Consider the following 15,028-nt stretch of genomic DNA (forward strand, 5'->3'; position numbering starts at 1 on the left):
CAAAAAAAGTTTTGGTTTATTTCGTTATATGTGGCCGTCCAAATCAAAAGGGACCTATTATGGCGGCTGGCACTCAGATTTTTATTGCCATTGTTCACATACAAAACAACGACAATAAGCGTAAGGCGTAAGTACCGGGTAATAGGCGTAAGTACCGGGCGTCCCTTTTGATTTGGACGGCCACATATGGTCACATCTCTTCTTATAACGTCACTAGCGACCGGGCCCGGCTTCACACGGTCTAATATGCAGTGTGGAATACGTAACATAAAGTTAACCTTCGTTAATAAATTGTCTGATTAACAGTGAAGAAATTAGTGGCATAATATGTAATGACACATTTAGTTGTTAAACCGAAACCGAAATCTAGGTGCTAGGTTAGTTAGTGCTAGATTATTATACTTAAGAAATATTCCAGGAAAGATAGCGGTATATTATAAAAATAACGGTCAAATCAGTCATTACAACTCTTGTTTTGCAACGTTACAATTACAGCATCAAAACTTCGATTAACTGCTTAGTAAGCCGGTCGCGTTTTTAAACCGAATTAAACTTTTCCCATGAAATAAGAACTCTTAGCACTTCCAGTGGAATTACGGCGGGAAGTAGAAACAGCGCAATAACACGCTGCGTTAACTTTTATCACATTGCAAAATTCCGCTCGAAATGTAGTCAAAATCCTTGATAACGACGGTAAAACCTTAGGATCTCTTAATACTGACTAAACATAAACTATATCCTCCGTAAACTTTCGCGGTTTCATAGGGTCCAAAAATGAACTGTCTCTGTCATCCGAGAACTTTCGCGGTTTCATAGGGTCCACTTTTGTGTTTAGGTACTCCACAGTCTCCTGATACGAGAACCCCTGACGATTTTAAGCCATGGGGACAAAAACTAAAGAACATATACATAATAATACATAACATTGTATGGTAGGTACTATATATAAATATAAGCCGATGAGAGCATTGGTACCAGACATTTTCTTGACTATGCATTGAATTGATTTTATTTCTTTTACGTTACATAGAAATGGACAATTTGCATACGTAGGTCATTAAGGTATTTTTATTTACAGGAAGTTTACCTAATATTTTAAATCGTCAAATCAAGCTTATTTAATAAGCCACACATTAGTAGGACTGAACTGGGTGTCTACAGTTCAGAGAAACACTCTTCACCGAAAGCACGTTTGGGCGAATTTTATGCTTCTTTGCTTCTCAAAATCTAAATAGGTTTGATTAAAATAATCGGTGAATTTCGTTCTGTTTGACACAATTAGGCTAGGTTAAGTTAGACCACATTATAAACCTTGAGATATAAAAACTCCCTGTGATTCCCCACTCGAACTATGAGACAAGACCACATGACCTAATGTTATCTAAATCTATCTATAGGCACTACGATAATTACGTAGAGTAATAAAACGTCTGGGCTGTATTTCGTTTTATAGGAACAGTAATCGACGTCTAGCAGTAAAACCATCGGACCGAAAGGATTCGACGGGCGTTTGTTTTTATTGAGCCTCGCTGAGCTCGATTCAATTCAATCAATTAATAGGATTGGTAAGACATTAGTTATTTTCAATGGATTTTCACCATAATCTAAGCAATCCATATTATCCATACCTCCAAACTAATCCATTGTATTATTATAAAAGTGAAAGGTTTCTTAGTTCATCCTTCGTTTAGGTCAAAATGGAGCATTGGTTTTTTTGGTGTGGAGATAGTTTGTATCATGGAATTAGTAGGTACACGGAGTACCTACCTACTTACAAAATCCATGGTTTGAGTAGCGTAATTAATTCTCTTTTTTACCATTTTTTTGTAGGTACCTAGTTAACTAAGTATTTAATATTTTTAGAGATTTTAAAAGTAGGTGAATTTTCGAAAAGCAGTTACTTACATAGACATAATAATGGTGGAGAAAGTGGAGCGTTCCAGAAATCATTTGCATGTATTCCTCATTTCATCGTGAGCATGCGGCTGCGGGAATTTATGAAAAAACAAACGATCGTCAGCCGTTTATACAGGACGTGACTGGACTTGCCAGGGTAAATCCGCTCCCTTCTCCCTTCATTTTCTTTGTGAATTCCCACCCTAGCATAAAATCACTCCATATCCTCCCGCGGACAGATGTCGTATGAAGCGACTAAGCGAAAAAACTTTGTAAGCTGCGGTCGTAAAATCACAGACGAATCTATAAATTTTAAAGACACAGGATCCGCTCAGGCATAACAGCCGACAGTGCAATCAATCATACGTATACTGCGCTGTGCTGTAGAATTGTAACGTCAATGAATAAAGCGCGCGATTTCACGGTTTCACACTTCCGTCCCGTTTCAAAAAATCACTTACAATTTTTTAGAAAGCGATAGGGAAGATGTTACCCAAAAAAATAAATAGGAATGAACCTCCTCATCTCGGGCAAAGCATATGAATTCAGATCGCGCACCACGCGAACCAATATGTCGGGGCCTTGACTTGCAGCATACTTCCCGAAGTTATTTATCTCTCACTAGCGACCCAATCTGGTTTCATTCAACATATATTTTTTATATCTTGTATTATGTGTTCCACGACACGAAGGCCCTTTTGTCTTCCAAAGCTCTCTATCATGAGATATTTGTTGCAAAATTGGCCCGTTTTTCGGTGTGTCAGTCACATCTATTTAGTTTCAAGTTTGCGTGTAAAAAAGATAATTACAGTCATGTACGATCGAATAGGTTATCACTATAATTTCGGTATTTTGTTTCTCTGTGTATGCTACTTGGCGGTTATATTCGAAGCAATTTACTTACGGCGAAACAGTCTCTTATTAAATTAATTTGGCATTGACAAATTTTCTATTCCAACGCCTGAGATTTTTTGTTCATCTATGCTGAGAGCAAATAAAATGTGCTTACTTGAGAATAAAATGAACAATGTAAGTATATATTGTGTGTCGTTCAACCTGTTAACGAACCATCCCAAACCCATAGGAGAAAAAGAAACAAATACATGTTTCAATAATTAATTTATTTGTTTACAAATTGCTTGATACCTTGCCTCTAAGAGTCAACTAACTGTCCATTTGTTCACTATAAAATTACATGTTGATTCAAGATTTCAAGTCTTGAAACATAATGGTTGTGAAGAAAACGGATAGGTACTTACATCCATTAAATTTTAGGAAAAAGACAAAACACGAGAAATCATTGCTCGATATTGTGTGTCTATGTTGACATGTCGCGCCCTATTAAAACTATTACGCACAATTAATTTTTTAATATCGGTATTGCAGTAGCAGGGCGCGTCGTAATTAAGACATTTTATTTTTTAAAATATGGAAAAATTGTACCTGCAGTAATATATCATAAATGTATAAAGTATATGTAATACATGTACTTATGTTCCAAAAAATATATCCTAATCTATTTCAATATAAAATATGGAAACGAATATTCCAACATTGTAATCGACCGCCATTATTTTTAATTTTAAACTGAGGACGGGCAGATTTTAGTATAGTACCAACAGCTGAAATCTTTATTAGAATTTACATAACTTTGGTAAATAACAATAATGTAAATAATAGTGAAAGCCAAAATGAAAATGTTCAATATGAGAATAGACAAACAATATACCAAGCAAAGACTTCTTTGTAATAGGTAAGAGAAATCAAAATTAATAAAACATTGAGCAGTGTACATTAATAAATAAAACATATAAAACTATTTAACAAGTCTAAATGAATTAAACAAATATTGTTTACCGCACCAATTGCATAGTATAAGATATTTTAGACAGACCAGCTATCTTATAACGATGGTTCATAAGAAAATTACTGTAACTTCGCCATTCATTCCTATGAAACTAATTTATCACTTCTATTAATAAACTTTCAATTCAAAGGATTGAACGAAAAGTAATGTTATTTTAGTTTATACATTAAACACTTAAAATTAGGTAAATTTATCAACGGCAATTACAGTGCAGCGTTACGTTTTTGTATCAACTTTTCAAAACGTTTTCGATTTTGTATTCTGGTCAGATGAAGGAATTATATCGATTAACAATTTTCGTGTCCACATTGTAATTTTAATAAAATAAATTGCCATTGACAAATTGTATTAGTGTTACTAAGTCTTTTATGAAAGAAGTTTGGCAAGCAAAGTTCATTCTATGCGATGTGACATCATTTACCCACAAACAAGCCTGCACCGTGGAAGTTAAATCCGTGGTATCGATATATTGATACAGCTTAATAATTCACAAGAATGTTACAGATAGCAGCCGACTCAAGTGAATACGAAATCGGGAACAACTATTAGACATCACAGACAGTAATAACAAATAGGAAGACATTGAGAACATATAAGTAGCATTAAATTTATGCTTTCATTTCACTAACTTCATAATTTTCAAAGGAAAAACTTTGCCATATTAAATTAACATTGCATTTTATTCACACAGCTTCAAAAAAAACACGCTGCTGTTGTCGTATACGTCGAAATTAATCGAACCTGTAAATAAATATTAAAAACAATGACAAAATATTTATTTTCCAATTATTTCCGTATTCACTTGGGAAGGTTAAATAGACATAAAATATATATAATCAAAGTCGTGCGTTAATGATACATAGTCATTTGCGTGTAATATACTTCACTAGAACACAAAAAGCTATTCAAAATCAAAGTCTTGGAAGGACGAAGAGTTTTACTGATTACAACGGCAAATATTTACAAAGAAACACGTACTAATTTTGTTGAGTCACAATAATTAAAGATCTCATCCAAAATATGTTACTCGTAAATGAATTTATACATTACATAATATACGTATTTTAATACAAAATGCACTAACGTCACTGCTAAATTGGACTTAAATAATATTTTAAATGACATGTGGCTTATTTAAATCAAACAAGTCCGATCCAAAAGAAAAGGCCCGATTCTCACTTTTTGTTGTCTTTTAACATTTTTATAATAAAAATACATACATATATATAATATCTATCGAGTTTGGTCTTAATTTACGCGATCAACGATCCACATATCCGTCACATTTTAAATAATTTCATTACGATGATAACTTCACAATGATGATGTATGGGATCAATAGTCAAAAGTATATAATAAGTCAAATTCAACAAACATTTTATACTGAATTATGGGGAAATTTTAAAAGCATAGTAAAAGGTCACTTAATACGTAAAATATTTTACCTATTGGAAATATAAATGGTAGGAATGGTAAGGAAGCCGATTTGACAAATACGACTTAAAGACGTGTACTTCAGTTTTAAAATGTTGAGTCATTAAGTTTCCACTTTGTTACTTCTCGGTGCCGCATGCATCTTTTTTCTAAAGTCTAAGTTTGAAAATTAAAAAGTACTATTGTACTATTATGTTTTCATAAAACATTCTTGATCGCTCCTATAGATCTTTATAGCATGTGAGAGTTTAACCGTTAAAATAAAATGAAGCTAACAACTATTTAATATCACTGGAGGTTTTAAAAATTATATATCAATAAAATATAACAACTGTATTCAGTTACCTTACAGTTTTTGAAAATAATAATGAGTGAAAAAATCCAGCGGGAAATGAACCCGCGCCCCTGTCTATCCGAGACAGTACCACCTAAATATGAAGTATCCACCTTATATGTTCCCGAACGCACTGCGATCAGAGCGCACACCCTGGTTATACTTTGACACATTTTATCCGATCTGTTTTTAAACGCCAGCATTGCATTTTCCCATTACACTAAGCTCAACATCAAACTCTCACAGGCTATATCTCCCATCTCTTTCTAAATCATCAAAATATAAGTGAAACAGAAAAAAATTAGTGCGCTTAAGACCACATGACAGAAACGATAACTCTATCGAGACGTCGAATGAGTTTATTACATTACATATCCAACTGTTTTAACTCGCTCATAAAATCAAATAAATCTACGTTGGAGATTTTCAATTTAAAAACTTCAAAGATATTGATGTTGGTCACAACTGCGTCATACTAAAGCCAAAACGTGCACAAGGCGTGAAAATTATAAAAAAATATACAGATATACACCAAATCTTAAATCCAACTTAAAATTAAAATTGAATTTCAGTGTTTTTGCATTTAATTCAGATTAAAATCTATAGCTGCAATATATTATACTCGATTACTTTACTGGCAACAAAAATCTAAAGTAAAATGCGATCAATTGATCGCAAAGAACATACAGATAATTTCAGTTGAATTCCATGTTTTCGATCAATTTACAACAGAATATTAGCCATTTTAAACGACATCTCTTCCTTCAAATAATATTAAAATAAAAATCTCACTCTGCTCAGCTGTTAATAAGAACTATCTACACGGTCGTCCCGCTCACTCCCACAGCTTCCCAGGTCTATCTTTACCGTTCTCGTTCACTCGTTCAGTCGTTCAGTTGGCTGTGACGGCGTTCTGTTTGTGTCGCCGATGGTCGTAGTTCACTAGCCTCTGCCCGACAAGGTACTTGTCGTTTTTGATGTGTTCGTACAACTTGCGGAATTGCCGGATCTGGGGAGAAATTTTATTTAAGGAAAACAATCATTTTCCGATGTCAGATGTTGACTTATAATGAAAATAGAATAGGATAAGCTTTATTACACCCAACTAACATTTTACTAACACAAACTTAACCCAAATAAAACTGAAACGGTAATGCTACTGGAACTGAAATAGTAAAGGATCATTGTTACGCTGTACAAAATGTCCAGCACAGATTATCAGCCCGTGAAGATGACGACATACCTGGAACACGGTGAGGGCACACAACACAGCAATGAGAAGCAACGCTGGGTATACTCTCCTGGCCAGTAGGTTCTTTTGAGCGGCCGACGTCACAACTAGGGGTGCCACGCTGTGCGCGAACGCGTACGGCACCGCTAGTGCCAGCCCTAGCCAGCACACGATCGGGGCTGCCACTTGCGTCAATATGAATCTGTTGAAGTAAACATTACAACATCAGGTTCAATTTGCAATTGTTTTTAAGCCTCGACGCAAAAAGAGGTGTGTTATAAGTTTGACCGCTAAGTGTGTCTGTCTGTCTGTGCACGTGGCACCGTAGTTCACCAACGGGTGAACAGATTTAGATGCGGTTTGTTTTATTTGATAGCTAATTTTTATGCGGTGGTCCTTAGATATATTTGATCAAAATCGGTTCAAAAGTTGTAACGAAATGAATATTGAAAGTGGGGGTTTTTTAATTTGTCTAACAAATACACCTTTGCCACAAGGGTGTGGCAAATATTCTTTGTCAACTTCTTTGTGTTGAAATAGGTATTTTACAGATATATATACAATATTTTACATATCTAATATCAAGACTTTATCATTTACTACGGGGTAGAGAGAGCCTCAATTAGGTCGATATTATTTGGATTAAAAATTAATTAATTGAGGGTGACTTTGAAATAAGCTCGCTAGTAATATGTGAATGCAAATTGCATACAATATAAGGTATTATGAGACGAAAGAAATAAAGATGCATTTTCATATTCACTTATTTCAAAAACTAAATAATATTATATCGAAACCACAAATACAATACAATATAGGCACAATAGTTTGCCCATTTCGGACGTACAATAATATTAATTACAATATTATTAAAAATGCAGAATCCCTAAAATATTTTAAGTCCGAGTTACGTGACTACATTACTGAGAACTATACTCACTGTATGAGGAATAATCTTTTATTTTAAATTATTTTTCTTTGTATTGTCTTTTTTATGTGCTTGTCACACAAAATGTATCATGTACCTAAGCTACCTAGTATTACAATTAAATACGGTAACTGCTATCTACTTTTAAGCATTTGTTTTATAATCATATAAGTGGATTTATTGTAATATTTTTATGAGAATAAATTATTTAAACCTTACAAATTAATATTGTTGTACAAAAGATAATTCCGCATATATTTGTAAACAAATTAATCACAAAAAGCCAACTCACTTGAGATCCATTTCCCTGATGCCATCTCGGTAGGCCTTCTCAATCGCACGTCGCATGCTCCAATCGGGGCCCATCATCGTCAGCGCGCACACGATCTTCGTGTACAGAACCCCTAGAGCCCAGTCCTGCCACACGAAGAGAACTGGGGATTGCTCTAGCGGAACCCTAAGTGGGATCACTAGCACCTGGGAACGGAAAGTTGTATGTTAGCAAGTTCAATTTTTCGTGAGCTCTTGAGAAATATCTTTTTTATACTACTCAAGGAGGCATACCGGTATGACCAGTTGGTGAGTGGTGACCGCAGCCTGTGGACGCTGCGACACGCGCGTTCCCCACTTTATGGCAGAGTCTTACCATAGTACCATTCAAATCGGAACAAAACAATGCAAGCAATGTTTGGTGGCTGGAAAGGATGAGTGAGGTACCCATGTCGAACTTTCACTCAGGTCTACCTCTGGTGAAAGCCAGGCGGGCCACACACACAGTACAGACTGACCAGCTCCAGCAGCAGCCCGAACAGCAGCGGCACGAGCCCCAGCAGCGCCAGCGCCGCCAGCGCGGCCCGCAGCGCCAGCCGCGCCCACAGCGCACAGCGCCCCAGCAGCGCGCTGCGCCCGTAGCCCGCCCAGCCCGCGGCCAGGGTGCCGCCGCGGCCCAGGGCCCAGCATACGTACATTCCTGGGAACAATCACTTCTTTACAAAATACAAATCACGCAGATCGAGTTAACTCCAAAGTAAGTTCGAGACTTGTGGTATGAGATGCTAATGTCAGCGATATATACTCGTGGATCTGATGATGAGCTGATCGAAGTTCGAACAAGGGATCTTCGAACTCTTGTGTGCATGATGACCATTAAATTACAGAGGACATCAAATAGTAACCCATTGTGGAGTTTCCTGATGGGAACCGAGAACACTAGCAGGTCTTGCTTATACGACAATAATGCATTACCATCCAAACTATACGTGTATACAAAATTTCAGCTCAATCGGCATAAGATCTGCTTCAAAATTTAGTTGCAAGATTCCACCCGAACATACATAGTCAAAGCGTTTAATCAGATATCAGATCATCAAGCATTTTTCACGTCAAATTTTTAAATTATATAGTATTTATCAAAAAGCAAATACTTAATTATACGTACAAATTATCATACAGTCATTATCACCCATAGAACTTACCACAAGCCGCGGTATATAGCTCGTGGACGCCTTCAGACGCCTTCGGCAGCCAGATAGCCATTACTTTTCTGCCGATGGCCACTGGGATCACCTGATATGGGATTTTAAATTTTATTGCCATTGACATAAGTAAATGGTATGAGGCGCAACCCGATAAAACAAACCCTCGTTTTGCCTGAATGGTTGGGCAGACCACAAGCCTGCCCAAACACATGGTATCTAACTAGATGGCTAAGCAACATGGAGAAGAGATTCAGTAAAACGACAGACGAATCATCAAATATTTCAAGTTTTTGGGGTTTTGAGACGCCACAGTCGAGAATTTATCAGGAACTCAAATGAGAGAAAGAAGATAGTTTGATGGTGTAAAATAACTAGTGTAAAGTAAACATACATTTTAGCAAGCAAACCACATCAAGTTTTCAACAAGCAAATTTCCCAGTATGTGCGCCAGATGGCACTTTGCGATTATAAAACGCGATATGGTTTCGTTTCCGTAGTAACGATATAAAATATTTGTGACAACGTTTAGTCAGCAGGTTTCCTAAAAAACCGCTTCCTATTTTTGACGGCGTTAACTCCAATAACAATTGGAAACGCTATATTATATTTCCGCATCCTCTTATTCATCACTACATAGTATAAAAAACAAAGTCGCTTCCCGCTGTCTGTCTGTCCGTCCCTGTGTATTCTTAGATGTGTAAAACTACGCAACTGTGGTTGATGCTTTTTTTTTAATAGATTGTTATTGAAGAGGAATAGGTGTATAATTTATTATGATTTTACCCAAACGAAGCTGGGACGGACCGTTAGTTAATAATAAAAAACATTTATATCATAGAAATTTTCATATTAGTTAATGATCATAATGATTCGACTTACCAGAGTGAGAGCACTCGCCATAACAAGCGAGATAGACACGAGAACCAACAAAGCAGCAAGTCGTAGAGGGAACCACGAGACTCGTGCGTATGGCTCAAACCCGGCTGGCCCATCGCGACGCATCAGCGCCTAAAATAAAAAAAAAAAACTTAGCTTCGGGTAAATAGCCGTAGTGGCGCGAAAAGTGTCGTCAATGTAGACAGAAAGCTATAATAGCCTCCGTTGTAATTTCCGTTTCGCTCATACAAGGAAGAGATGTGCGTATTAGTAATACACAAGAAGAAACGAGACAGCGCTGGCATCTTTTGTCCCTATCGCGTGCCCAGCCCCATCTGCTTTGTAGGAGATTAGCCGGATTGGGCCGGGAAGTCGCAAGGAAATCTTATCTCATTTTGTCTCCTTAAGTTCTCCTGGCCCTTAGTTGTCATTGTTATGTTGGAATGCATGAATGTGGAATGCTGGAATGCTGGAATGAAGCAAAATGGAAAATAATTGTGAAAAGGAATGAGTGTTCACAAGTTGGTGTTTGTTATCATAATTACATAAATGACTTTTGTTGTCATCAGAATGTATAATAATTTTTAAACATTGCCTATAGGTTATAATGGCCTATATGTTTAAAAAATATTATAAATATTTGCTGCTATTTATTACATCAAATAACAAATTTTTGTTATTTTTTTTATTATTGTTATCTATTCGGAAAACTTTATATATGTATATTCACTTACATAAATAACTATAAAGCCTTTAGTTTTCACAATAAAATTTCGTAAGTACTTGTTCCAGATACATATAACAAAAAGCTTTTAGTCCAAAAACGCTTAAATTCAAAAATGATCATAAAAAGCACATAGGTACTGTTCATCTCATTATTATTTTCAAAGTTGTACCTGATGCGCAGCCGCCAGTTGATGCGGCGGCGGCTGCTGCTGCGCAAGCGGCGACTCCGAGCGCAACTCGCCGAGGAGGTAGGACCGCAGCCCTAGTAGCCCCGCCGCTAAAGCGCACCACGCGCGGAGCCCCGCTTTCAACCAAGTTCTAGTGTGCGATTGTTCTAGAAGCGCCGGCAGAATCACCTATGCGATACAATCCAATAAAATTATCCTCATTTTTATTTGTTGATACGCATTTGAATATCGAAAATTAAAATATCGACAGTTAAAACGTTGATGATCTAAATACCGAAATTTTAAATCATGGACTCTTATGATTTCGATGTTTCCTATATCGACAATACCTATATAACTATAATTAAGGACTAAGATCGATGTTTCAAATATTTAAAATCATCGACAAAAGAAATATCAAAATTTATAATGGATTAATTGTAAAAATGTTGTTCATAATTTGAAAAAAAAAAACTGATTTTAGGAGCGCTCGCCGCAAAATTATTATTTTAAACTTATGGACTGGCTCAATGTGGACATGGATGGTGGTCTGATGCTCTGACCCTCCTTCGTTTTGCCAATGATGCGATGACTTTGCGAAATCCATCAAGACTTATTGTGATGTTGAAAAGATTCTATGCCGTGCCGAATAGATCTTACATCAGGCCCTAATTTGCCTTACATTATTAGTTTAAACTTATGTATTGTACCTAAGTATAGGAATTTTCTAAGATTCATCATCAATTAATTTAAGAAGTTTATTCTTCTCGGTGAAGCATTTTCCATTTTTTTTTCTAAGATTAGGGATTTTATATTATATACCTAACAATATGTAGGTATCATAATCCAAGGCTTGAACATCAACATAATAAATTGTCGATATTTTGATACATTAGAAGATTCAACTGTAGATATTTTAAGTTTCGATATTCAAATACGTACCCGTATTGTAAGCCTCTGTTGTTATTGCATAGAACAGAAATAAACATTCATAATAATATGGTAAAAAATCAGATCAATGTAATACACCAACTTGACCTCCATACATGTGCCAAAAATACCACTAATGAATGATATCTTGACATTACGTAATTGGCGTGAATTTTAATCAAAGTACCTAAAATATATAAAAAACAAGCCTTTTAGTGATGCTCCTCTTGAGTGAATATAGAGTTAGTCACATGTTTTATTTAGTAAATTCTTCAGTAGGCATTATTTCTAATGCCTTCATACGTATATTCATACGTTACAATTTTTTAGCTTTATTTCTCTCATCTCTTCTCGTGATACCGGTTTCAATCGGGGCTGTGACGCCAAGAAGCCCGGGGAAAGAATAAAAATAAATCTTAAAATTTTAAAGATGAGACGTCTCCTTGGGATTACTATTGTTGTCTATCAGGGCAATCCCATGGTCACCTCGTACGGCAACCACAAGAGGATATGGAGTGGTCATATTATAAGGCCTTAACTTTAGTATTTCATTTCAAATTTCTATTATTCCCAAGAAATCATATACGAAAGTGCGATATCGCGTGCTTGTTCTAAATACATATTTAGTTAATTTACTCACTTGTAACAGCAATAACTCTAGACTGAGTTCGTTGACCGGAGCCTCGGTATGTACGGCCACAGCATACGGCAGGAATCCTGGGATGACATACTTGATCACCCGGATTGGGAGCCACAGCATGAAGAGTACGGCAGTGCCAAATATCATGGCTGAGAGTACCAACCGGCGAATATGAGACCAAACCGACAGGTGAATCATTTCCTGAAAATTCTATGGGTTTTAACAGAGCACACGAAAAGTTGAGAATAGTTGTTTAAGTCAGCTGTAAAATGTATATAATAGGTATACCTACATACTTAAGTAAACAGCGTGTTAATTATTCTCAAAGAAAAACACAGAAAAAAAAGCGCTAAAGAATCATAAGAAAAATTAAGATGTCCTTTTCAATATTCAGTGATTGGATGAGTTCCCTTTCCAGGGATAAATGGGCATTGTTCATAATATATTTATTTTTGTATAGTGATTTTAAAAAAATGTATATGTACAATAAAGATTTACAAACAAACAAAATTTTCTTCAATAAATTTACCTGTACTGGGCTGAAATCTGGATCATTTAAATTCTTCAAGAACCACAACACTCCTGGCCTCAGAACTTCTCTTAGCAACAAAATAAATGATGCAAAGTAGTACACATAGACCATTCCGACCAACCAATGGATAAACATGAGTGTCCAGGGGGCTGCTTGAAGGCTGGCTTCACGGTCTTTGAGGGTAGCATCGAACATTGAAAGGGAGCAGAGGTCTAACCACCATCCACAGACCAGTGGTATCACACCAATCTGAAATGAATAAAATATGTAGTGAGCAATACTAATATTTGCAACTTTGATTCAATATTCATGTATTGCACTCTAATATACATTGTAAAAGATATGTAAAATTAAAGGCTAATGGACTTTGTTTTAGAACTGTAAAAGCAAAATGTGATAAAATTTAAATATTTTGTCTTGTTGAATTTTATATTTGATTTAACAAAGATCCGAAATGTACACACAAATACACTTGTGAGAACTCACCTCAACAACAGATAGCAGAGCTACTTTCACCACCACATAGCAGAATCCAAGCGCTTTCTTAGCACTCCGCAAACGTAGCAGTGCGGCAATAGCATGAAACACCACAAGGATGGCACCCACTAAACAGTAACCTGCCAGTGCTGTCAGTGGGCCGGCAAATGGACCTTCAGCATTAAAACCTGCCACAGCTGCTCCTATTCTTCCGATATGGTATGGGCAAAATGCAAAGACTACTATAAATAGGGTATTCAATGACACAACCCAGAAAACATGCTCAAGAAAGACCATAGACCCATCCAAACCCAAGAGCCGAGCCCAGGTCAACTCTTCAGCCGCTGCACGGTCCCATTCCATTGGATTCCAATTTGCTTCATCTCCGACCAACGGATCTTCGACGCCGTCACCATTTCCTTCTTCTCGTCCTGCAAGATCTTCAGCCTGCTCATTCACTTGTTCATTATTGTTATCTGGTAATGGTATATCATCTTGTGCTGGGGCTGGCAATACTTCTCTTTCCATCCAGTCTGGTCCTCCTCCATGCATAATTTGCTCTCTCAGCCAAACCAGTCCAATAAATGAGAACAGAGTACATGTCACAACAAAACAACCTGAGAAAACATCTTTTGCCAGATTCTCAGCAGATACAATGTCAAAAGGCAAGGAAATGACTGGATCTAGCGAGCCTGAGAACAAGCAACGGTAGGTTCTACAGGCTGTCAGAGGTACAATGCCTAGCCAAGCCAGAGCCACTAAGGTGTAATGAAGCCAATCTTTCACGGCTGATGCCACTGAAGTCACAAGTCCTCCCACTACGTCACGAATAGGCAGCCTTCTCGGCATATCAGGGGAATAAATTGGCATAAAGGAGAATCGGTGACCACACAATTCGCAAATCTCCTTTCGAGAGTATCTCATCCACTGCACTAAACATTCCTGATGGATCCATTTTATGGAGCCCGTACAGATGCAAGGATGGAACAGGGGGCGGTCGGAGGATGCCTCCGATCTACAAAACCGGCAAAAGTCTGCGCCGGACGCGTCAGAGTCCATCATTATCTTTCAATCCAGTTTGACTATGCAATCTGCGGAAGTTAAAACACAACTATTAACAAAGAGAAACGCATTAGTAGTACACTATTGATATTGCAAACACCAAATACACACACCTTAGCAACGATTAGTGGTATTACGAATTACAATGGATTTACACGAAAATAATCCGATAATTTTATTTTTCTTCTATTTTGTTTGCGAACCTCACATAAAATTATACCAGGGTTACCATCTCAGCTGTTCATAAAAAGCTACTACGACTACCTAATTTTTGCTGCATTCACGCAATGACATATTTATTTTATTTGGTCCCTTTAATGTAATGTTTTTATCTGTGTATTTTTCTAAAAAAAAAACTTAATTGTGATGTATGTATGTGATGGTTGTATAAAAATTTAAACCCTCCAGTGATTTCTTTCACTTTATTACAATATTTAAAAGGCGTACTGA

General features: G+C 36.6%; 1 protein-coding gene across 1 annotated transcript; it reads right to left on the reverse strand.

Moving 5' to 3' along the window:
* Nucleotides 1–3,000: 3,000 nt before the first annotated feature.
* On the reverse strand, nt 3,001–14,844 carry LOC128672894 (uncharacterized protein). Its single transcript, XM_053750398.1, has 11 exons — nt 14,692–14,844; nt 13,526–14,607; nt 13,037–13,288; nt 12,508–12,708; nt 10,941–11,126; nt 10,048–10,176; nt 9,166–9,256; nt 8,479–8,660; nt 7,983–8,167; nt 6,775–6,964; nt 3,001–6,540 (listed from the first exon to the last, which is right to left on the reverse strand). Exons 2-11 carry the CDS (start codon nt 14,576–14,578, stop codon nt 6,424–6,426), a joined length of 2,586 nt encoding a protein of 861 aa, XP_053606373.1. The 5' UTR covers nt 14,579–14,607; nt 14,692–14,844; the 3' UTR covers nt 3,001–6,423.
* Between the last annotated feature and the right edge of the window lie 184 nt (nt 14,845–15,028).

Source organism: Plodia interpunctella, chromosome 10, assembly GCF_027563975.2.
Source record: "Plodia interpunctella isolate USDA-ARS_2022_Savannah chromosome 10, ilPloInte3.2, whole genome shotgun sequence".
NCBI lineage: Eukaryota > Metazoa > Arthropoda > Insecta > Lepidoptera > Pyralidae > Plodia > Plodia interpunctella.